At 33.3% G+C, this 26,847-nt stretch overlaps 1 protein-coding gene and 1 long non-coding RNA gene across 3 annotated transcripts; both read left to right on the top strand.

Moving 5' to 3' along the window:
* The first annotated feature begins 11,031 nt into the window (after positions 1–11,031).
* LOC127728265 (uncharacterized) lies at positions 11,032–18,378 on the top strand. The gene is made up of 4 exons (XM_052235551.1): positions 11,032–11,159; positions 13,173–13,244; positions 13,939–13,986; positions 17,506–18,378. The coding sequence occupies exons 1-4, from the start codon at positions 11,057–11,059 to the stop codon at positions 17,814–17,816; spliced, it is 534 nt and encodes a 177-aa protein (XP_052091511.1). The 5' UTR covers positions 11,032–11,056; the 3' UTR covers positions 17,817–18,378.
* Positions 18,379–21,486: 3,108 nt separating this feature from the next.
* Positions 21,487–24,887, top strand: LOC127728269 (uncharacterized). Of its 2 annotated transcripts, none has more exons than XR_007994063.1 (4): positions 21,487–21,874; positions 23,014–23,280; positions 23,854–23,968; positions 24,726–24,887. It is a non-coding gene; the product is annotated as an uncharacterized LOC127728269 (long non-coding RNA). The 2 variants fall into 2 exon arrangements; XR_007994064.1 differs by lacking the exon at positions 21,487–21,874 and adding an exon at positions 22,164–22,256.
* Positions 24,888–26,847: the final 1,960 nt, after the last annotated feature.

Here is a 26,847-nt window from a genome sequence, read left to right as displayed (position 1 = left end):
AGAGGTCGGCAAAGAGAGGCGCGCAGTTCGTTCCTATAGGAATGCCGACAATTTGTTGAAAAAGTCTACCTCCAAATTCAACAAATATGTTGTCAATAAGAAACTCCAACATACTAATCACTTGTTCTTCTGTGTATCATATTTTTTTTTTTTCACTATTAACAAAATATGCCGTATGGTATCCCAAAGTAATAAATTTATAGCGTAAGGTACCATTTTTATGTTGAAAAGTATTGTGGATTATTTCTTTTAGACGATTTTTCAATTTCACATGGGGAATAGTGGTAAACAGGGTTGAAAAATCATAAGTTTTGATAGAACTAATTTCAAAGAAAGATCGAGATTAAAATTTTCCAGGAGTTCTTTAGAGTTTTTTAGAATCCACATGTGGCTAATACCACTACGCGAGTAAACAGTTCCACAGTATTTCTGAAGACCCTCTTTTACTGCGGACAGAACCTTTGTCCTTAAATCAAATATTGGTCAACCTACATGTAAAGTGTGTAAAAAAATATTTCTTGCAATTGGTGCAAAACAAAAGTAGAAAATTATATAATTTCGTTCCTGTTAAAAGAATTTAAATAAAAAGTCATATCGACTTAATGAATGTTTTTCCTCTGGCTCCATCGTTTTTTTTTTATCAACGTTCTAAACTGCTGCAGCAGAACAATTGTTTCCAATATCTAAACTGAATTTGTCTGACGTCTACCTATTCTATATATTAATAAGGTAAAGTATTTTGTACAGTTTTATTCTCTTAAGAAATCAACACGATATTCACGTAACGGATCTGTTGAATGCATTAAGATTAAGACTTAAATATTTTTCACAACATTACGCAATAAGAACTGAATGAAATATATTTTAATACAAATTGAATTCAATCTATATATTCAAGGAATGTCGGATAAGATCATGAAATTGTTATACACTATTGATTATTTTAGAAACACTACAACGGGCTGTTGTTCGGTTTGATTAATATAGGATTGTAAAATCGATTTTGGAGTCGTTAATTTCTAAAATTCCATTTTCAGTAATGGATTCATATTTGATTATTATGTAATGAGAATCTTAACGTAGCAACAAACATGATTGGAATGACGACGAAACACACATTAAAGGACTATCTATGCAGAGAACAAGTAGAAAGTATTTAACGTTTTTAGAATAAACATTGGAAAAGCGTTTACCATTACGGTAGTGACCTTTAAATTTTTTGGTTATTAGGTACTTTGATAGCTCACACACTGATAATTCAAAACATGTAATAATAAGGAGATGTGGTATGATTGTCAATGAGACAACTATCCACCAGAGTTAAAATGGCAATACAAGCAATTATAGGCAACCGTGCGGCCTTCAACATTACGAAAACCCCTTACCGTACAGTCGGCTATAAAAGAACCCGACAGGACAATGTGAAATAATTCAAACGAGAAGACTATCAAAACAATTTACAAAAAACAAATATGAAAGACATGAACCAACGACAACATCTGAACTACAGGCTCCTAGCTTGGGACGGGCACATAACGAATGTGGCGGAGTTAAACATGTTTGTGAACAATCAAAGCTCCCCTTATCTCATAAATTTGTGTAACAGCATAAGAACAAACTGTAAAATATAGTCGTAATTGGCTTAACTCAAAAGATCGGTACGAGGCACAAAAACAATAAACATAAAAAAATAGACACAAAGCACCGATATAAGAGTACTCGCTGCTACTGAAAGCTAGTTCAAAGCTAATTTTAAAGTAACAAATAAAAAATGTACTCTCAGACTAAAGTATCAATCAGTACACTTCCAACGGCTTTAGTGTAAAGACGTCATAAACAGTCTGAGAAACGCATTACCGTGTGCAATGCCAAAATCTAAGTAAACATTATCGACAGGATGCAAGATCATGAGTTCTCATAACTGTACAAATACAGCAATAGCAATATATATTTAGTTATGCTTTAACTTTTCAAAAATCAAAATCAATGTTAGTACCAAATACAGGAATGACTTCATACAGGAACTTCTTCGGAAGAAAAAAAAGAAGTTAGCAGTATCCTTTAACTTCACTTTCCGTTATATAGATGATGTTCTCTCACTAAATAATTCAACATTTGGTGACTTTGCTGAACGCATTTATCTCATCGAACTTGAGATAAAGGATACAACAGATACAGTTGAGTCTTCCTCATATCTTGACTTACATCTAGAACCTGACAATGATGATTGGTTGAAAACAAAACTTTACGACAAAAGAGATGATTTCAGCTTCTCAATTGTGAACTTTCCATTTCTATGTAGCAACATTCCAGCAGCTCCTGCATACGGAGTATATATCTCCTAGTCGATACGATATTCCAGGGCTTGTATTTCATTTCATGATTTCCTTGATATAGGGTTGCTGCTCACAAGGAAGCTATTAAACCAAGAGTTCCAAGTGGTGAAGTTGAAATCAACCCTTCGTAAATTTTACGGACGCCATCACGAGTTGGTTGACCGTTATGGAATATCTGTTTCACAGATGACAACGGATATGTTCCAATTATCGTAACTACAATCATGTCCCCTTTATCCCGAATGTGACCTACGCAATTAGGCTTATCACCGAGTTTGTACTAAACATGATCAACATGACGGGTGCCACATGTGGAACAGGATCTGCTTACCCATCTGGAGGACCTAAGATCACCCCCAGTTTATGGCGGGTTCTTGTTGATCAGTCTTTAATTTTTTATGTTGTGTTTTGTGTACTGTTGTTTGTCTGTTTGTATTTTTCTTTTTTAACCATGGCGTTGTCAGTTTATTTCCGACTTATGCATTTTAATGTCCCTTTGGTATCTTTTGCCTCTATTCTAAAGACATCACAACTGTGTAAATCTGATAACCTTTAAGAATAAGTTTATTCCAAGGATCAATTGGTTTACATAGATCGTACCTTAATGTACGGGCCCTATAAACACCATTACCGTAAAAATAAGTTTGTACAGCCATACTTCCTTACGAAATCTTTGTATTAATGAAAGAATTTTAATTAGTTTATTGTAACGAATTCCATGACTTGATAATTCACCAGTTATACATAAATTACGTTCATTAAAACCTAAAACGCGACTATAGACAAAGACATATCGAGCAAGTTGATGGTTGATACGCGGTTGATAGGTCCTTTAGTAAACTGGAATGGCTGGAATGGGATTTTTCTACACAAGAAGTGTCCTATTTGGTTGAAATTGTATCATGAGACTACTCGATAGGTATATGTTTGTTATGTATTTTTGTCACCCGATAAAAACCTTTTTTTGGTTGAAAACTGTACTTAATTACATTATACGTCTCCATGTACTAGTAAATGGTAGCTGGGAACTTTCCAAAACATAAAAGTACATCAAGTTTTACAGAGGTGACCTTTACCTTTGATCTTTTTACCTGTATTTAGGTCACATGACAAGGACTCATATTGTGAAGTCACTTGATCCTTTAGAATTATAGTTTCCGAGTTTCGATCACTTACGAAAGCGATGGGGATTATCACTGTCGTAATATTCTGTCAAACTTTCATGAAGTTACCGATTGATGTCTCTATCAATTTTCCATTTATCTTTTCTTTATCACTAATTACGGATACGGTTTGCGACATATTTACCTAAAAAAGTCAAATCTGGAATGTCACTGTGACCCTAACTTCTGAACTTGGCCTTACCAGGGTCACCTATTAAGGGGTCTAATGACGAAAACTTTAGTTCGCGAGGACTAGCAGTTGTCGAGTTATGGCCATTCACGATATCTCTGGAATTTTTGATTGGGGTTATATCCCTGGCAGAGGGGTCGTACCTCCTCGGTTCCAACATAATAAACTTGCAATTTTTTCGCCATTCATTAATTTCTAACTATTATGGTTTCCGAGGTCCTCGCATAACATGATCTAATGTGAAAAGTCACTATATGTCGAATAGTAAAGATCATAGATACCGTTAAAATAGAATTTCCGAATAACTGATACTTACGACATTAGTGGAACCATCGACGGGGATAATCACCCTAACGGAGTGGTAGTAGCTTTTCAAACAACGAAACTGTTGCTTGATGTCCCAAAAACTTTCCACAATTAGCTTTTTCTCTTACTAAAGCGGTTTCATAGTTCATCTCATAACAAGGTCTATAGTAGAACGATTACGGGGACTTTGACCATTGACTATTGACCTTTGTCATTGACTGGTATCAATAAAACCAATGGTGAAGATCTTAGATCGTCAGGTATTACAATTTTGGAGTTTTGGTGTTTGACTGAGCTTGTTAAGATTTCTAGTAGAGTTAACTTCTATTAGGATTCATTAAATTGTTTCGGTAAAATGAAATGCAGTAAAATAGATCGGTCTGCTAGGGTCGATGTTAACGTGACTGTGCTCGATACTTGATACAGAATATCATTTTGAAATGTCACGATTTTTCGAAAAGAGGGCGGAAAATAATACAAGAGACTCTTATAAGCCTGAATCGCACACCGGTCAAAAAAATTTCTTGTATTGCTGTTCATTTTTTATGTTTACAATTTCTCCATATCTATCGAAATTTTCGAGATAATGGCAAAAAACTTGAAAGTAAGTCAAAAATCGTCAATTAAGAACAATTACTCCCTTAAGAAGTCGAATAGTTTTGGTTATTGTGTATCTTCGTATATCTTGTATGGCTGATCCTTTTTTGCTTGTACAGTTTCTATCTATCTACAATAGTTTTCTAGATGATTTGCAAACACTCGAAAATAAGCAAAACAAGAATGTGTTCATAGTACACGGATGTCCTACTCGCACTAAAATTTTCTATGTTCAGTGGACCTTGAAATTGGAGTCAAAACTCTAATTTGGCATTAAAATTATAAAAAATCATATCATAGGGAACATGTTTACTAAGTTTCAAGTTGATTGGACTTCAACTTCATCAAAAACTACCTTGACCAAAAACTTTAACCAGAAGCGGGACAGACAGACGTACGGACGAACGAACGGACGCACAGACCAGAAAACATAATGCCCCTACTACTATCGTAGGTGGGGCATAAAAAACGGTAGATCTTGACATTCTGATCATTTTTGTAGCTGTATGTTTTTAAGATATCAGACAATATATGAATTTTACCCGTATGTCCCATTTTCAGCCATGGTGGCTATGTTATTTGTTGGCGGAAATAAAAACTTTATGCTCAATCAAGGAAAACAACTAGGCTTCCTGTTAGTAAATAGATTGACCTCAATAGAAAATATTCAAGTTCAGGAAGTATTCTATATCTATGTTTAACAAATGATATTTTCTGTATCTGCAGGTAATTTGTTCCCTGTCCTTAAAATGGACAATGGAAGTGGTATACGTGTAATGGACTTTTGGAATATGGAACAAGTTCATTGTGGTACTTACAGTACAAGTGGACTTTACCGGCATGATTATATAGATTACGCAGACCTTAGCTGTATCTCGGCTGTAAGACCAAACTAGCATACCTTGTGATTTTTTCAATCCTTTTTTTATTTAGTATGCTTTTGTGCGCAAAATCCTTAACTGAGGACAATATCAAGTTTTCTCAAATTGTCAATTTAGAATTGATACTGTATTGAGTTAGTTAATATCCAGACTGCCTTTTAAGTTTATTTTCTTGCAAATGGTTTGGAAATATTTGCTTATTTTCCAGCAGTTTTAATACTTAATGATTATATTTAAAATTTTTATCATTCTATTTCTGCTTTTACTTTTTCAGATATATGTACTTTTTGACGATATAAAGTTCAATCTAAAGTATGCCAATCCTACCACATTGAAAATTGGGGAATGGTTGTCGAGGAATGCGGACTATACCTGGCGGTATATACCCCCATCAACTGATAATTTCATCATCAAGTATACTTAACAAATTATACATATTACTATGTTACCATCATACTATGATAAACTTAAATCACACAGTTCATACAAAGACCAAAATATATGTAAGCCTCAAATCTATGTCCAGTCTCAAATCTATGTCCTTTTTTATATTGCGTCATAGACGTTCCAAATTTATGTCCTTTAAATATGCCAATAATATAAATAACATCAAAAATGTGGTGCACACTGAATAACCCGAGTACACAATGGATTTAAAAAAAAACATAGATTCGAAACAGGAATAGTTTCACCAGAAAAAAAATCTTTTTTAATAAGATAGTTGCACAAAATGTCGTTGCTAAACACAATAAATTATACCCTAAACATTTTTAATTGGTACCTATACATTTAAACATTGAACAAAACGTTTGTAAATAGGTGTATGTGTTTATAGCGTACGATACAGAATATGTTTAATTCATTGCTGAAGGCCGTACATGTATCTTTAGTTGCTTGTATACAGATGTCATTTTGTCTCAGTTTGTTTATTAACTTATATTTCGTATTTGTTATCAAGACGTAATGAGTAAAGGGAAGTAACGTTAATTACTGCAGAACAATTAAACACGGGATCAAGAAAGGAAACAATTTAAAAATGTTGTAGTTTTACAATAAAATGTAAATCATACAATAATTACAAACGCATGTAAAATTTTTAAGCACATACATGGAGAACACATCCCAACTTAATTAACATTGAATTATGGGAAATTACTTAATAAAACAAAAATCCTATAAGGCCATACTTATTAGACGGCCATATATTTGCGCATGGCGAAACAAACTGGAAAAAGATTTAAGAAAAGGACACAGATTTGAGGCCGTATCTTTTTTCAACGGACATAGATTAGCGATTGACGTAACGATGGGGCACAGATTTGAGAAACGGACACAGTTTTGAAGCCATACACAGATCTGAGGCTTACATATATACATAGAATTCCATTGAAAATGACTGCATGTGACAATTAAAAAACATTGTCATACGAAAGTTAGATATATTTTATACAGTTATTATAAGTGATTATGAATGCCATTGAAGTACAATGAAGCACATTTTGCCTAAAAGACGATTGTGCTTCTTGCATAAATATGGGCATCTTCGTGTGCTTTCATGTCGCCTTTAAAACTTATAACATATGCAAATAAAAATGTATGAAATTGAGTGAATTATACAATCTATGGATTCATTTTGACAGATGTTACTGTTGTTCAAAGGAGTAGACATCTTTTATTCATAAATTCGTTGATAAGTTGCTATAATTTCACTCGAGTTTGGTTCTTTGTTCTGTATGAACGGATATGCTAACTTTGATGTATGTAATAAAACACTCATTAAAGATAGCAAATGAATAAATCCTGTAAAATCAATGTAATCTCATATATTAGTACTAGCATGTTAACTTAAAAAATATAAATGACTTATAGTTGTTTACATCCTTGACATTTGGTCTATTGTCGAAAATTGTCTCCAGTGGAATACCACATCTCATTTGGTCTATTGTGGAAAGTTGTCTCCAGTGGAATACCACATCTCATTTGGTCTATTGTGGAAAATTGTCTCCAGTGGAATACCACATCTCATTTGGTCTATTGTGGAAAATTGTCTCCAGTGGAATACCACATCTCATTTGGTCTATTGTGGAAAATTGTCTCCATTGGAATACCACATCTCATTTGGTCTATTGTGGAAAGTTGTCTCCAGTGGAATACCACATCTCATTTGGTCTATTGTGGAAAGTTGTCTCCAGTGGAATACCACATCTCATTTGGTCTATTGTGGAAAGTTGTCTCCAGTGGAATACCACATCTCATTTGGTCTATTGTGGAAAGTTGTCTCCAGGGGACTACCACATCTCATTTGGTCTATTGTGGAAAGTTGTCTCCAGTGGACTACCACATCTCATTTGGTCTATTGTGGAAAGTTGTCTCCAGTGGAATACCACATCTCATTTGGTCTATTGTGGAAAGTTGTCTCCAGTGGAATACCACATCTCATTATTTGTATATATAAAGCAATAACCAGATTGTCTATATGATGACTGTATCGAAATTTTTATTAAATTCAAAGTTTGTATAAGCTAGTTCTATATGGTAAGGAAATTCAGGATGTGACAAAAAATGAGACAACTCTATCATTATTATTGGGGTTTTAATTCAACTACCAATTTTTAAATAATTTTCTACATTACCGAAATTTATCAACTGATAAGTTTATTTAAATTTCCTATATCTCCTTAAAGTTTCTGCCAACTTAATTAAGTAAAATTGTATTTTATCATTTCTTTTAGTTCAATAACTCCTAGTATCTATTATGGCACTAAATAAAAGCATTATCTCCCATTTCTTGAAACTATTCAATAACTTCCAAGTTTGTAAACAAGTACATGTTTTTAGTTTAATCCACTGTTTCATTATAGGAATTCGTGAATATTCATACCTCACACCTCCTTCTATTTATAATCAAAGAGTAATGGCAATCTTCTAAGCGTTTAGTTGATAACCGATAAAATTATTGCTACCAACATAAGGCAAAACCGTGCAATATTTTAAAATAAAGCAGATTCATCTTTTATAAAGTAATGGCTATCGCCGTTTAGCAAAGTTGGTTGTAGAAGTAATTTTGATCAATATTATCTTATTTATATGAACTTACGTACGAATGGATTATCCTGAAAAATTAATCGCCTCAATGTACAATATTTGTTTCCAGTCTTATAAATTTGTATAGTAAAACGGGTTCATACATGTGACCGATTTGTAAGTGACCGATGAAAAACTTTGATAAATCGTAAATGGAGATATGCAATGTAATTTCGAGGACACTTATTTTAACTGTGAACATTAAAAGTCGAGTTTGACTCGCTTCTTCTGATCACTTTCGATTTACCTACCTTGCACAAGTGCACAAATTCGATTTTTTCAGCTGTCGCTTTCCATACGAAACAAGACAAATTAAGATTATGCTTAAATTACTAAACGAAATGACTTATGTAGTTTGTTTTGCGAATCGTGTCTAGGCACAGTCTCACGGGTGTTCATAGTACTACGGATACTGTGTCATATATGTAACGGATTTGTACGAGTGTATGCTTTTTTATTTTATTATTGGATATATTTAAACAACAGAGGTTTACTGATGTTTAAATCTCATAAATCAAGACGTCAAAATGTTATATACAAAAAGTTGCGGGAATTGCATGAACTCCAAAAGGGGTGAAACCGTGTGCGTTGATATTGTAAGCATATCGTGCTATGAATGCACCATCCGCAATGCGAATCCACACTCAGTCAAAATGTTATAATCCGGAATAGAACAAAATCGTTAAAATTACGTTACGTACGTTAATTGGGACATAAATTGACAATTGAACTTTTTGAGTTAACTTTTAGTGCTGTATTTTTATGGATATAATATTTTTTCTTATCATATACTTGTATAAAATATTACTAAAATTTTACAGTTCAATAACATTTAAAAATATTAAAAGGCTATGAAAGGATTACCAGGTTTATTGATCAGATTCCTAAGAATTTCCTCAGCGGGCTGATAAAGGAACCTTTATTGACTGCTTCCGGAATGTTATCACATACCTTTCCGTTAATTTCCGTGACGTTTATCACATGCAACTTCGTGCATTTCCGGAAATTTGTTCGAAAACGGCAACACAGTGCGGAAAACCGCAAGTGATTTAAGACTTTTCACAAAATGGTTGAGGAGCAAATTTCAACCTAAGAACATGATAATTGTTGTGACAAGATGAATAAAATGCTTGTAATATCAATAAAAACAAATAAAGTTAAGAAATTTGTATTTGGTTGTCTGTAAATTATTACCTAAAAATTCATGGAAAGACAAAATTTTAATTAATAGTTCTTGTCTGTATTTCTTCTGTTGAAGTATATGATAAAAAGATAATTACATGTCATTTATCATATCAGACCCTTTATCGGCCCTCGTTCATGATATCAGCCCTCGAGCCTGCGGCTCTTGGGCTGATATCATGACCTAGGGCCGATAAAGGGTCTGATATGAAAAATGCCATGTAATAATCTATACATATTGTGCTGTCTTGAAACTATTAGAATTTTTTTTCTACAATAAATAAATTTCCGTCGCTACAATTGGCTTTGATAATTTCACTTTTCGCTAAAATGGTTAAAAAATATGTCACTAAAAAGGGCTTTACTTTGGCGCTATAATGTCCTATCAATGCGCTAAAATGTCCTCCCCCGGATAGTCAGCAATTTAACATTAAAAGAAGGATTTAACGTTACAGAAAGACACATTGACGTTAGAAAAACACAAATTGACGTTAGAAAAAGACAAATTGACGTTAGAAAAAGACAAATTGACGTTAGAAAAAGACGGATTGATGTTAGAAAAAAATCGCGTGCTATTGTTGCAATTAATTAGTTCTTTTATCTAATCGCATTTACTTTCTTTTGACCTCTAAATCCTTTATATAAGTTTAACTATTTTCCTGCTATTTTGAAAACCGCCCTTACGATAACAAACCATAAAAAGTATAAAGTAATTAAGAATAGAGATATTTCCTTTCTTGTAGCCAAACAAAGTTGGCAGAAGCCTGTATTTTTCTCTTTTTCGTATTTTTTGTATAAACAAACCATATCATGATTGCCTTAAAGAATAAGCACCAGAAAACTTTTCTGTTTGGTCAAGTAGCGGAGACTGATATTAAAATATTTTGTTTGATACGAGAAAAGTGTATTGTTTTGGGATTAAAATAAAAATGAGCATGCACACTAAACAGAGACTGCTTTGGCTCTGCATTATACCAAACGGGAATCGGGTTAGTTCGATAGATTTCAGCTTCACTGAATTTGGATTATCATATGAAAGCATTTGTACTTTAGCGCATGGAAGGGAGTAATCTGTAAATGTTGCTACAGGTATCCAGTTTACCAATATCAATATACAGCTCTTCATGAATTTGATTGATCTATATAAAAAAAAATGAAAACAACACTTTATAAATTATATGCGTACGAACCCCTTTTCGGATGTACCTTCACCAGGAACTCACAAAGCCGAATATTTGAAAGCCAAGGATGTATAAGAATATAATGTATACACAATAATTTATTTCCAGGACTTTTTATAACTACGAGTTTATTTGGATGAATGAAAGAAATGACACAATTTATGCTGGCATATACTATACAGAAGGCAACGGAAATTCTCCACAGTTTGTGTACTCATTTGAAGGCGTTAGTTTTACAGGTAACTTTTTTACATTGAAGTAATCAATTTAACTACAATGTTTCATTTCATTGCTTTAATAATCCCTTTTGGGCTTTGTTCGATTTTTCTTTTCTTTTTTTTTTTCTTTTTTTTATCTGGAGGAGGATTTTTTAGGATTTTTCTCCCTCTTTAACATGTTTTGGGGGTTTTTTTTGGCGCTTGATCTTGTGTTACTAAATTTTATCATTTTAAAGCATGTTTTCTTTCCATGATTTTAAAACACTACTAAAAAAACTAGAAAGTTCCATGTATCAAAATGGGTGAGACGATACCAAGGGGGTAATAAAAAAATCAGTTAATTAGAAAAAGGGCAGACAAACAATATTTCAACTTGACACTAGCAAGTGAATTTTAGTCAATTCAGTACTGTTCAGGAGCTTTTCAGACAATTCAGTATGATGTTGATGTGTACAGGAAAATAACATCTACTGAACAGTCTGAACTTAGACTGAACAGATCTTAATTGACTGCAAGCGAATTGTCTGAACAGTACTGAATTTACTGCAGTGAATCTGTACGAAAATTTACTGAAAGACTCAATGACATAATAATTAAATGTTTAGTCTTTTCAGGGTTGTTCGAATCAAAATGACCGTTTCAGATCAAAATTTGTTTACTAGTGTGATGAACTCGTGTGAACGAAAAGAAGCAGTTCCTGCACCATAAGTAGCATCCGGATGCTGCTCATGGCCAGTAAATCAATCGTATATAGACGCGTTCGGATAGATTTTAGATCATGCAATAACCCTATATCAAGAAGGAAATAATGATAGTAACTTCAAACCCTAAAATATAGTATCGTCTATGTATCCTTTATTTCAAATTCAACGAGAAAGATGCGATAAACATAGCCACCAATCTTTGAATTTTCACTGAGAGGACATCCTCTTTATAAAGGAACGTGAAGTTTGGGGAAAACTAGCTCCTTTTAATTTTTAAAAGACTGCATCATACAAATAAATAAAGAAAGAAAGAAATTCGGCATGAAGAGGGGTTGATTCCAATAGTAAAACTGTCTGTTGATAAACCACGTTAGTCTAATGTAACAAATATGTTGTCAATAAAATAAAATTAAGCATTATGATGATGCCAGTTTCAGAGAATTTTCATGATTTTTTTTTACAAAGTATGATTTGTCCAAGGCATATCAATTACCAAACAGTGTCATACATCAAGAATTACAAAAAAGTCTAAGATACCAAAGAAACAAAATAAATCATAAGTCGAAAAATAACGACAATACCGGGGCAAAAAAAAAACAACAATCCATAAAATACTACATTGAAAACTAGAGACTGAGCACGAGAACTCCATCATTTCATTGATTTTATATGCTCCGGAAGGGTAGGCAGATCTTGCTCTACATGTGACACCCGTCAGATTACAAAAATGTAACATTCGGTGATGTCCCTATCGATGAAATGAGGTCTGGTTTGTGGCTACGACAATTCGACAACTTCATATATTTCTAAATGGAAAAACATATATTTAGGTACAATCATTATTTTGGTTAATTAATTGTTACTTCCAATTTGGAAATAATGTGTTGTCTTAAAGTGAGTCTGAATATAAACTAAATTCGTTACGAAAGTCATGATTTCAAGCATTTTTATTGATCAACGTATCTTAACAGGAGTAATAAGACTGATGTCATTGGGAGCAAAATCAGTTGAATCTCCCAGTGTACCTGAGTTCATGTCCGGTAATTGATTTGGTTATCAAAGAGCTCAATCTTTAGTTTTTTTGTGCAGTTACATGTATTTACAGAGTTTTGCTTGTCTTTTCATCTTTTCATTTAATTTTGGTCATGATATGTTGTCCGCTTTTCTTCGGCATGGTTTTTGGTCGCGAATGAAGTGTCACTCAGCATGAATGATAGAATTTTAATGTAAACGATTTGTTAGCTAGTTAATGTATGATATACAAATACATAGACTTAAAAAAAGGTTTGAACTGAAAAAAAAATGAATATTGTAAAATTGTCTGTTTCAGGAAGCCAAAGTCCAACAAACGTTTCAAATCTAACTTTTTCGAAATATTTTGAAGTTGACTTTCTTATGGCAGGTGTGTATTCACAGATAAACAAATATTAAAAATATAGCATTGGTTAATACTGACTCGACTCTGTGTTACTAATTTCATCTACTGTACCGATGTAGGGTGTGATTAAACGGTATCAACTTTAATCCATCAGATGTGCCTATCGATAAAAGGAGATCTCAAGTGAATATGGAGGCCAATTTATTTGCAAATTCCAGACCAAAAACAAAAAATTTATATATAAGATAAAAATATGATAACAGTGGCCTTTATTTCTTCAGTTTTCTACTACAAATTTTTATTTCTTTTAAACAATAAATATTTTGACATGCCGACACCAAAATACTGTATAATTGGACTATGAATATCCTTTGAATAAACTGTATAAAAGAATATTTTCTTTGAATATTAAAATAATTACAAACAGAGTATGGCTGGGTCGAAAGAGGGAAAGCGTCTGGTGCTGTACATGTATAGCCCGCCATGTGAATGTAGTCTAATTCAAACTATAACGATACGGAATAGGACACCACCAGTACAACTAACAGATCAGACGAATGCTTCAGCATCTCGTGTTCCGACTGATAGTCGGTAAACTTGTGTAAATATAAATGTCGAGTTTAGTTGTTGTTCTTCATAACTATACAGGGTTTTTTTTATTTGTAAGCACACACTGACACTCAATTTATTTCAACAAATATTGTTCCATCTATTATAGGTAACTGTAATACTTCAAGTGTAAACCAACATTTACATGAATGTCCAGGTAAGATCTACAGAAGAGTTTGTATAGAAAATGCAGTGGGTTTTTCTTCTTCATACAATTGCATTGCAATCCCAACTTATGTCTTTATAGAAAACATATCCTTTATTCAATCATGTCTTTCGTGTACCTTCAAAACATGCTATTTTTATTATAAATGATACTCGCGATTCTGATTGAATTATTTAACTTTTGTATCCACATCTGCTCATCTCAACATATAGAAGTCGACGTAGCAAGATAAATCACATTGTTTAAACGGAAATTTTAAATCAAGTAGCATCCCTATTCATCGAAGTTATTTCAACTATCTATACATTCAACAAATTATAACCTAAGAGGAAGAACTGGGTCTATATTTACGTCCTCGTACACAAGTACCCACATTGCATAAGTATTCATACATAAAACGTTATATCGCTAGACATAAAAATATCAAAGATACCTATTTCGAAATTAATACAACCTACTCTACTTGAAAATTAGACCAAGATTTTATAAAATTACCTACTCCAGAAGTAGAGTGGCTAGCAATGCTAAGTCCAAAAGAAATCTAAGGTACTTTAGACGTTTTGGCAATCAATGAATCTCTCCCTTCCGGAGCATCTGAGATCACCTCCAGTTTTTGGTGGGGTTCGTGTTGCTCAGTCTTTAGTTTTCTATGTTGTGTGTTGTGTACTATTGTTTGTTGTTTTTTTTTTCTTTTTAAGCCATGGCGTTGTCAGTTTATTTTCGACTTATGAGTTTGAATGTCCCTTTGGTATCTTTCGCCTCTCTTTTTAATACATAGTATTAGAACAATCAACTTCTCCGCCCGTTACAAGTTCGTATTCTACACTTACATACGAATAAAACGAACGAGTTCATTTTTGTTTCTTGAAAAAAGAAAGACCCAGGTAAATTGTTACACATTTTTTGTGGGAAATGACAAATGTTAATTTGGTAAAACACCACTTTTGATTCAAACAGAAAGTTTATCATTAACTTATTTATTGACAATAAGTCAAAATATCATATTCTACTATTTGCACTTCGATCTCTTATTCGATTTTATGGGAAAATGCAAAGTTTACAATCAATTCGAAGATAGAGCTACCACTTAGCTGTATACCAGCTACCAGACAGGTTTGTGAGTTTGGCATATATGTAGTGTAAGTGTATGCGTTGATGAGTTTGAACAATTTAAACCGAAAATAAACACAAAGAAAAACATTGTTCAATCCTATTTTACGATATTTTTACTCATTGACTTAAATCGCTCTTAATGTTGGAATACTTGTTTGTTATTGAAAATATTTTACTAAAAAAAAACTTTCATATGAAATTGATATATTTTTCATATGAAAGTTTTTTTTTAGTAAAATAATCTCATTCACTTGTACCCTCCATATTTGGATGGGCAGAGGGAAGTGTAATTCAGATCAAAATGTTAACAGGTATGAAATCAGTTTGAAAAAAAAATGTAGGGTACAAGTGAATGAGATAGCAACCCATCATTGCAAAAGACCCTTAGTTAACATTCCCTCTCAATTAAAGACAAGTATTTACGCAACATGTTAACACACTTTAAAACAAGGAGTAACAAAAATATGCAATAAATACCAAAAACTTCAAATAACAAAAGCATGTATATATAACTAACAACAACCTTGTGTTCATCAATTCGTAATCTTACCTCAACGCCATCTCTTACCCGGTATATCATATGTTGATTTATCAGTTAAGTACATGTATGTTCTGTTCATAAATCATATTTATCATTTCAATATTTCTTATGCAAAAATTAAACTCGTATTAAATTGAGATTAATCGATGTCTCTTTTTTATTATTTCTTTTCACGTTCCGTTTTCCGGCCCCCTCTATAGCATTCACAGCTTAGCTTAAGATATTGTACAGAAATTAGATAATGTCACAGCATCAGCAACTACGAAATCCTTCTTGCATCAGAATTTTATTATTAACCATCTTCTTTCATTTATATACCAATAAAAGACACAAAAATTACCAGAAAGTGAAGGAACAAAATGAAAAATATACTCAAATAAGTAGAACCATATTCGTTGACAACGAAGGTTGAATAGCATCAACACACGACTTTAAACCTTTTATGATTGAATTATTCCAGCGAAAGTATGTTCTGGATACGTTACACTCATGCAGTTATTCACTTTACGGACTTCATTTACATGAGTATGCCTCTGACACACAAACTTTTACAACAGAGTTATGAAGAAAAACGAATACAATTGACTCTTGATAAGTTTAACGGTCATCATCACGAATTGTTTGACCGATACGACGTATCTGTGTCTTAACTCACTTCCGACACGTTTTCGCTTTCTTATATCATAGATAACAGGACAGTCGTATTTGTCCTATTTCTGATTTTGACTGAGTGTGGTTTCGCATGGCCAGCAGATCTCGATCCTTTTGGAGTGTATGCGAATCCTTTTTTTGTTTTTAATCTTGATTGTTTTTTTATTCAAGGATTTATGAGATTTGTACTTTGTAAACTGCTGTCGTCTCTTAGACTGGTTCAATTATGCCATTTATCTCCCTTAAACTACAGAACGATGTTTGTGGTCGCGGTTCATGTAAAACAGTGCTAAATGGCAGAAGATTTAGGAAATAATTTAATATAAACATGATTTCGATTAAACAATTGGGCAAATTTTTAGAGTAATAAAAATCAGTGAATATGACATTAAACAGCTACTTACGAGTTGACTCGGGACCGGAAGATGCATTTCATAACTCCGCAATGTCATATCAGAAATTTATGAAAAACAAAAAACAAAGGGGAGCGTATTTCAATAGATATAAACAAGTTACCAAAGTTTTATAATAACTGCTCAAACTGTTTATGAGTTATTGTCCGAAAATTGGAAAAAAAAACCTTTTTTATGAATTAAGTCCGGATATTCTAAAACGTAAAATCAGAAAAATTTTGTAAGTCGAAAGGGAACTTATGTCAATATATGTAAACAATTATCAAAAGTTCCATTAAAATTCCTCAAAGCATTTTTTAGTAATAGTCAGAAAACTGGAAAATCTCCCATGTTTTATGAATAAAATCCCATAACTCGGAAACGTAAAATCTAAAACTTATAAAAATCGAAAGAGAGCTTAGTAAACGTCAATACATATAAACAATTCACCAAAGTTTCATGAAAACTGGTGAAAGCGTTTTTGAGTTATTGTCCGAAGTGTTGACGACGGACGGCCGGACGACCGGACGGACAATGGTATACCATAATACGTCCCGTCAAAATGATCTTTAAAGACGGGCGTATAAAATCCTGCATACGTAATCAGCTATGTGTCAGACAGAGTTGAAAAGCTATATGAATAAAAGGGACCTAAAATAATAGACAAATCCATCTAAGGTTAACTTTGCCTGAGGGAGAGGAAACCTTAGTTTTTCAGTAATTTCTAATTCATAATGCATTTAATAACTGATTTCCTAATATATCACAATTGTAGTGTATTTTAATTAATTATTGAAAGACATACTTTTTTAGAAACCAGGCTTTGTCAGTGTCCATGTTCTCCAGTTAAGAATGGATCAAATTACACAGTAGACGAATTGCATGATCTTCTTTTATCATCTCTTAAGAAATTAGAAAAGGAACTAAAAGTCGACAAAAAACTGTTATCCTCCTATGTCAGGAAACATGTGTCTGCATCGGATGAAAGACTATCGTCGCGGTCACTGGGAATCGGAGGTATCGTCTGCCTTTGTTTGATGGCTGCAGCTATTCTTGGAATGGATTTGATGTCAATAAAACGTCATACTGCTACTGCCAAAGGAATATGCATAGGCAGACCTTGAAAACCGGTTATCGAATGACAAACATTTACCATAATGCTACAAAGATGGGAAAGAAGAATCATACTATTGTAACACAACATAATGTAACACAATGCGGGTTAGAACATTATTTAATAACATAACGACAAATGTGTAATGCATTAACAGACTATACAAGTGGTGTTACAATTATTTTGACAATCGTATTAAAATAAGATTTGGACAATTTGTAACAGTATTTCATTACATACAGACAAATGTGTGTTTCATTAATAGACTCTACACATTATTATACAATCCGTTTTGACTTCAATTACGCTGATACAAGTATCCTGCAGCAAATTAATACCACTACACAGACTGACCAGTAAGACTGACCGTATATAAATACTAGGAAAGAAAAATAAACAAAAGATTCCATCAGGTCTCCCCCTCGTGGGTAGGCTGGAATTAATTCACTTACCATCCGAATTCATTCTAGTCAGGATCGAAATTATAACTCTATACGATCACGTGTCCGTGTGACCATTTGTAAACTTTCGAACATTTGAACTTGAGAGACGATTTATGAACATTCTAACATTTGAACTTTAGAAACATTCTTAACTTTGTAATTACATAATAAATTTTATTTATTAACTTACTTTGTTATACTATTCCATGAAAATCTGTTAAATGAAATAGAATGTTTATTGATAGAAAGAAGCGACACTCTTATATATTTTGTAATTTAATACTATTTTGCCTCCTAATTGTAAAAAAAATCAAGTTATCATGCACAGTCAATTATGTTATAGAGTGGTAATGTATATACATGTTCATCAAAACGAAATATGATTGCTTGCTGCTTACGTAACACCCAGTGGATAATATTTCATTCAAATTTAGAGTAAACCAAATGAACAATATTTCTAGTACGTATTTTCTACAAACTGTATATGATCGGGTTTCACGTCCCTATTTCGAATTCAATCAAAGTACTGAAGTACTGAACATCGGATGACTGCAAGTTCTTGTGGATGGTCACAAGCACTTGTCTCAGAAAAAAAATCACATCTCTATACTTGAAAGTGAGGTTAATGTACAGATATAATTGTTTTTCTTAGACAAGTTCGTGCGTGGAGGATAAATAAATGACAGGGAATTCAACCTCACCGTAATAAATATGATATTGAAGTGATACAAATCAGTATACTCTGGTTTGTTGTTATATATTATATTAATATTTGTATATTACAGTTACATGTATATATAATTTTCATCCATTTGTATATCATTCTATTCTACTATATTAATAATAGTGCAGTGCAAGTGCATGGTGGACACTCTTCTGTAATAATTCGATTTTTCTAATAGATTGGATTTGAGTAGGCATTAATATTTTCCCGCCAAACTTTCAATCTCCCATGCAGAGTTATCGGTCCTTGAGAGAGAGCGAGGACTGATAACTCTGCATGGGAGATTGCAAACGTCCTTGAGATATTCTTCCGCATGCGTTAACACACATTTTCTGTACGTTTGCATAGATATTAAATATTTTTTACTTATATATATATTTCTAACGACAAAACATTTTCATATTATTAATTTATGTTCTAAAAAAATATTTTTAGGAGTATCCATTGAAAAAATGAATTTACAACAAGCGATAAGGAATGTTATTTTGCACTCGATAATGTCCGCGTATTTATCATGTTTATAGATCGGTTAAAATCCCAACACGAAAGTTACGTAATGGAAATCTAGGCGACAGCAATACACCGGAATGCCCTCACGGTCAACCGATGTAAAAATGCTACATCAAAGACGAAGATGTTCCAACTTATTCTAATCCTTGCTGATTTTTGGTGATTGGATACCATTTATATGTTTTTGGATGTCTAATATTGGTACTTGTGTTGCGGCCTTGTTTAATTATATCGCATCACATTTTATTCAAAGAACAACTAATATATTTTTAAACCAAACATTCCATATTTTATGCAAATTTACAAGAAGAAGGGCAGTGTTTGGATTATTCTGCAAGATATTTGATGATGACAATCGTTTACATATGGTACCATGTGTATCAGATAACTTAATGAATTAAATGTTGAGTTTTGTTGTGCTTCAGATAAAATCTACATTAACGTACCTGAAACATTTGGCATAGATTATTGTATAAGGGTAACATGTATGTGAGTGGCCGATCCCACATTTTTTTCCATAAACTAGGCCATAAGTAACTATATGTGAATACTCGAAAAAATGGACTTCTTTCAGAGAATTTGTAAATACATTTAACTGGAAAATAGAAGTTTAAAAGTATAGAATACACGAAACTATCTCGAAAACTTTCAGCAATTTTATCTTTTAATAAGCATTTACGAAACCCTTGTCCTATGATTTTTTTTTAAATATGTTATTGCCACTACAATAACTTATTGATACAATATTTGTAAGTGGTCATCGAATTCGTTTTGTGAGTATACGCAGTTGAATCTTTTGAACAGCTAGGGGAAAAACACTGCGCGCGACGTCGTGATTGCATTGAAATCTTACATTTAGCTGGGGCGTGTTTTATTGGTCTCTTCTGTACATCTCCAGAATGTCTTCTGGTGAAGAGTCCAAAGAAATGAATCTGGACCTCTTCTGGAGATATTCCGTAGAAGAAGCAATAGAGCAAAAATTCAATTTGCAGTCGAATATTGCAGATTTTATGTTTTTTTTTTATGTTGGGTGACATAAATAAAGTTTACGATGATTTATTAGAAAATTAACATACGTCAATTCAGTCGGTAGACATGGCTGTAATAATGTGCTCTGTTTTGGTATTGATGTAATTATACAATAAGTGTAAAAACAAAGAAAATTAGTTGGAAGAAATCGATGTGTTCATCACATTTTTTCTTTATGCTTTCCTGACTCAATTTTGGTAAACAAATCTGGCTTAAAGCTCCGACCATTTGATTTTCAGGAATAATTTTAAACTGCACAAAAATTTGACCTGACCCATTCTAGCGAACAATTGTAGCGAACAATTAGCTAGCGAACAATTAGGAGGTATAACTAAAAACCACAATATCACATAAGGTTATCACGTTTTTTCGAGCTAGCGAACAATTATGAGAATACATACAATCTTAAACAAAAACGAAAAAACTAACTTAAAACAAAAGGGAAACCATACTTCATATATAAAGAATACAAAGCTTTTCTTTCCTAACTAAATAAATCCACATAAGGCATTCAATAGACAGCTGGATTACAATGACCATAAGTTAACACATTGACACAATGCATTTTTAGGGAATGGGGGTGCACTTTACATTGTTTGGTCCGATTAATAGAGATTGTGACAGGTTACGACTATATAGGTGTTTAAGAGGAGATAGTGCCGCATCGTTTAGGAAAATCTCCAGAGTGGTTTATGTTCGAAAATCTTAAATTGTGGTAGAAAAAAACTGAAATTAACAAAAAGAAATTAGGGTATAGGACATTTTAAGTTATTTTTTGACCAATTTGAATAGATTGTTACAGGCAACGACTATATAGGTGTTTTAGAGGAGACATTTCCGCATCGTTTAGGAAAATCTCCAGAGTGGTTTATGTTCAAAAATCTGAAGTTACGGTAAAAAAACTGAAATTGACTAAATGAGATTAGGGAGGTAGGGCACTAAAAGTTAATGTTGAACCAATTTATAGAGATTGTGACCGGCAACGACTATATAGTTGTTGTAGAGGAGACATTGGCGCATCGTGTAGAAAAAAAATCCAGATCACTTTATGTTCGAAAATCTGAAGTTGGGGTTAAAAAACTGAAATTTACAAAATGAGATTTGGGGGTTGGGCACTCAAAGTTAATTTTGGACCAATTTATAGAGATTGTAAGGGGCAACGACTATATAGGTGTTGTAGAGGAGACATTGGCGCATCGTTTAAGAAAATCTCCAGAGTGGTTTATGTTCGAAAATCTGAAGTTACGGTTAAAAAACTGAAAATTTTATTGTGAAATTGACAAAATGAGATTAGGGGGGTAGGGCACTAAAAGAAAAATTTGGACCATTTTAAAGAGATTGTGAAGGGCAACGACTACATAGGTGTTGTAGAGGAGACATTGGTGCATCGGTTAACAAAATCTCCAGAGTGGTTTATGTTCGAAAATCTGAAGTTACGGTGAAAAAACTGAAAATTTTATTATGAAATTGACAAAATGAGATTAGGGGGGTAGGGCACTAAAAGAAATATTTGGACCATTTTAAAGAAATTGTGAATGGCAACGACTATATAGGTGTTGTAGAGGAGACATTGGTGCATCGGTTAACAAAATCTCCAGAGTGGTTTATGTTCGAAAATCTGAAGTTACGGTTAAAAAACTGAAAATTTTATTGTGAAATTGACAAAATGAGATTAGGAGGGTAGGGCACTAAAAGAAAAATTTGGACCATTTTAAAGAGATTGTGACGGGCAACGACTATATAGGTGTTGTAGAGGAGACATTGGCGCATCGGTTAAGAAAATCTACAGAGTGGTTTATGTTCGAAAATCTGAAGTTACGATTAAAAAACTGAAAATTTTATTGTGAAATTGACAAAATGAGATTAGGGGGGTAGGGCACTAAAAGAAAAATTTGATCCATTTTAAAGAGATTGTGACGGGCAACGACTATATAGGTGTTGTAGAGGAGACATTGGCGCATCGTTTAAGAAAATGTCCAGAGTGGTTTATGTTCGAAAATCTGAAGTTACGGTTAAAAAACTGAGAATTTTATTGTGAAATTGACAAAATGAGATTAGGAGGGTAGGGCAATAAAAGAAAAATTTGGACCTTTTTAAAGAGATTTTGACGGGCAACGACTATATAGGTGTTGTAGAGGAGACATTGGCACATCGTTTAAGAAAATCTCCAGAGTGGTTTATGTTCGAAAATCTGAAGTTACAGTTAAAAAACTGAAAACATTATTGTGAAATTGACAAAATGAGATTATGGGGGTAGGGCACTAAAAGAAAAATTCGGATCATTTTAAAGAGATTTTGACGGGCAACGACTATATAGGTGTTGTAGAGGAGACATTGGCGCATCGTTTAAGAAAATCTCCAGAGTGGTTTATGTTCGAAAATCTGAAGTTACGGTTAAAAAACTGAAATTGTGAAATTGACAAAATGAGATTAGGGGGGTAGGCCAATTTAAGTTAATTTTGGTAAATTTCAAGAGATTGTGACGGGCAACGACTATATAGGTGTTGTAGAGGAGACATTGGCGCATCGTTTAAGAAAATCTCCAGAGTGGTTTATGTTCGAAAATCTGAAGTTACGGTTAAAAAACTGAAAATTTTATTGTGAAATTGACAAAATGAGATTATGGGGGTAGGGCACTAAAAGAAAAATTTGGACCATTTTAAAGAGATTGTGACGGGCAACGACTATATAGGTGTTGTAGAGGAGACATTGGCTCATCGTTTAAGAAAATCTCCAGAGTGGTTTATGTTCGAAAATCTGAAGTTACGGTTAAAAAACTGAGAATTTTATTGTGAAATTGACAAAATGAGATTAGGAGGGTAGGGCAATAAAAGAAAAATTTGGACCATTTTAAAGAGATTTTGACGGGCAACGACTATATAGGTGTTGTAGAGGAGACATTGGCGCATCGTTTAAGAAAATCTCCAGAGTGGTTTATGTTCGAAAATCTGAAGTTACGGTTAAAAAACTGAAAATTTTATTGTGAAATTGACAAAATGAGATTAGGGGGGTAGGGCACTAAAAGAAAAATTTGGACCATTTTAAAGAGATTGTGAATGGCAACGACTACATAGGTGTTGTAGAGGAGACATTGGTGCATCGGTTAACAAAATCTCCAGAGTGGTTTATGTTCGAAAATCTGAAGTTACGGTGAAAAAACTGAAAATTTTATTATGAAATTGACAAAATGAGATTAGGGGGGTAGGGCACTAAAAGAAAAATTTGGACCATTTTAAAGAAATTGTGAATGGCAACGACTATATAGGTGTTGTAGAGGAGACATTGGTGCATCGGTTAACAAAATCTCCAGAGTGGTTTATGTTCGAAAATCTGAAGTTAAGGTTAAAAAACTGAAAATTTTATTGTGAAATTGACAAAATGAGATTAGGAGGGTAGGGCACTAAAAGAAAAATTTGGACCATTTTAAAGAGATTGTGACGGGCAACGACTATATAGGTGTTGTAGAGGAGACATTGGCGCATCGGTTAAGAAAATCTACAGAGTGGTTTATGTTCGAAAATCTGAAGTTACGATTAAAAAACTGAAAATTTTATTGTGAAATTGACAAAATGAGATTAGGGGGGTAGGGCACTAAATGAAAAATTTGATCCATTTTAAAGAGATTGTGACGGGCAACGACTATATAGGTGTTGTAGAGGAGACATTGGCGCATCGTTTAAGAAAATGTCCAGAGTGGTTTATGTTCGAAAATCTGAAGTTACGGTTAAAAAACTGAGAATTTTATTGTGAAATTGACAAAATGAGATTAGGAGGGTAGGGCAATAAAAGAAAAATTTGGACCTTTTTAAAGAGATTTTGACGGGCAACGACTATATAGGTGTTGTAGAGGAGACATTGGCACATCGTTTAAGAAAATCTCCAGAGTGGTTTATGTTCGAAAATCTGAAGTTACAGTTAAAAAACTGAAAACATTATTGTGAAATTGACAAAATGAGATTATGGGGGTAGGGCACTAAAAGAAAAATTCGGATCATTTTAAAGAGATTTTGACGGGCAACGACTATATAGGTGTTGTAGAGGAGACATTGGCGCATCGTTTAAGAAAATCTCCAGAGTGGTTTATGTTCGAAAATCTGAAGTTACGGTTAAAAAACTGAAATTGTGAAATTGACAAAATGAGATTAGGGGGGTAGGCCAATTTAAGTTAATTTTGGTAAATTTCAAGAGATTGTGACGGGCAACTACTATATAGGTGTTGTAGAGGAGACATTGGCGCATCGTTTAAGAAAATCTCCAGAGTGGTTTATGTTCGAAAATCTGAAGTTACGGTTAAAAAACTGAAAATTTTATTGTGAAATTGACAAAATGAGATTAGGGGGGTAGGGCACTAAAAGAAAAATTTGGACCATTTTAAAGAGATTGTGACGGGCAACGACTATATAGGTGTTGTAGAGGAGACATTGGCGCATCGTTTAAGAAAATCTCCAGAGTGGTTTATGTTCGAAAATCTGAAGTTACGGTTAAAAAACTGAAAATTTTATTGTGAAATTGACAAAATGAGATTAGGAGGGTAGGGCAATAAAAGAAAAATTTGGACCATTTTAAAGAGATTTTGACGGGCAACGACTATATAGGTGTTGTAGAGGAGACATTGGCACATCGTTTAAGAAAATCTCCAGAGTGGTTTATGTTCGAAAATCTGAAGTTACAGTTAAAAAACTGAAAACATTATTGTGAAATTGACAAAATGAGATTATGGGGGTAGGGCCCTAAAAGAAAAATTTGGATCATTTTAAAGAGATTTTGACGGGCAACGACTATATAGGTGTTGTAGAGGAGACATTGGCGCATCGTTTAAGAAAATCTCCAGAGTGGTTTATGTTCGAAAATCTGAAGTTACGGTTAAAAAACTGAAATTGTGAAATTGACAAAATGAGATTAGGGGGGTAGGCCAATTTAAGTTAATTTTGGTAAATTTCAAGAGATTGTGACGGGCAACGACTATATAGGTGTTGTAGAGGAGACATTGGCGCATCGTTTAAGAAAATCTCCAGAGTGGTTTATGTTCGAAAATCTGAAGTTACGGTTAAAAAACTGAAAATTTTATTGTGAAATTGACAAAATGAGATTATGGGGGTAGGGCACTAAAAGAAAAATTTGGACCATTTTAAAGAGATTGTGACGGGCAACGACTATATAGGTGTTGTAGAGGAGACATTGGCTCATCGTTTAAGAAAATCTCCAGAGTGGTTTATGTTCGAAAATCTGAAGTTACGGTTAAAAAACTGAAAATTTTATTATGAAATTGACAAAATGAGATTAGGGGGGTAGGGCACTAAAAGAAAAATTTGGACCATTTTAAAGAGATTGTGACGGGCAACGACTATATAGGTGTTGTAGAGGAGACATTGGCGCATCGTTTAAGAAAATGTCCAGAGTGGTTTATGTTCGAAAATCTGAAGTTACGGTTAAAAAACTGAAAATTTTATTGTGAAATTGACAAAATGAGATTAGGAGGGTAGGGCAATAAAAGAAAATTTTTGACCATTTTAAAGAAATTGTGAATGGCAACGACTATATAGGTGTTGTAGAGGAGACATTGGTGCATCGGTTCACAAAATCTCCAGAGTGGTTTATGTTCGAAAATCTGAAGTTACGGTTAAAAAACTGAAAATTTTATTATGAAATTGACAAAATGAGATTAGGGGGGTAGGGCACTAAAAGAAAAATTTGGACCATTTTAAAGAGATTGTGACGGGCAACGACTATATAGGTGTTGTAGAGGAGACATTGGCGCATCGGTTAAGAAAATCTCCAGAGTGGTTTATGTTCGAAAATCTGAAGTTACGGTTAAAAAACTGAAAATTTTATTGTGAAATTGACAAAATGAGATTAGGAGGGTAGGGCAATAAAAGAAAATTTTGGACCATTTTAACGAAATTGTGAAGGGCAACGACTATATAGGTGTTGTAGAGGAGACATTGGTGCATCGGTTCACAAAATCTCCAGAGTGGTTTATGTTCGAAAATCTGAAGTTACGGTTAAAAAACTGAAATTTAAAAAACGAGGGATGGCGTACCTTAAGATGATTGAAACCCAATTTATAGAGATTGTGACGGGCAACGACTGTATGTGTAACGTAGAGGAGACATTAGAGAAGACATTGGCGTATCGATTTTGAAAAACTCCAGAAACGTTCATGTTTGGAAATCGAAAGTTAGGTTAAAAAAATAGGGGGGGGGGTTTATATTGTATAATGGAATGATGTTACTTTTTATACTTGTATAAAAAAATACATCAATATTTTTCCCGCGAAATTTATCCGACAGTATGTATACACCGTTTACAACACACTTTGTTGAAATCAACATTCT

Source organism: Mytilus californianus, unplaced genomic scaffold (assembly GCF_021869535.1).
Source record: "Mytilus californianus isolate M0D057914Y unplaced genomic scaffold, xbMytCali1.0.p SCAF_2, whole genome shotgun sequence".
Classification (NCBI taxonomy): Eukaryota; Metazoa; Mollusca; class Bivalvia; order Mytilida; family Mytilidae; genus Mytilus; species Mytilus californianus.
This window is presented reverse-complemented; position numbering and strand designations above follow the sequence as displayed.

Bases quoted from the DNA above. Each gene is read 5' to 3' on its own strand.
- LOC127728265 (XM_052235551.1), top strand. From the start codon at position 11,057: ATGAATGAAAGAAATGACACAATTTATGCTGGCATATACTATACAGAA. The intron at 13,245-13,938 runs GTGTGTATTCAC...CATCTATTATAG, and splicing joins AGTTGACTTTCTTATGGCAG to GTAACTGTAATACTTCAAGT. The intron at 13,987-17,505 runs GTAAGATCTACA...ATACTTTTTTAG, and splicing joins ACATTTACATGAATGTCCAG to AAACCAGGCTTTGTCAGTGT.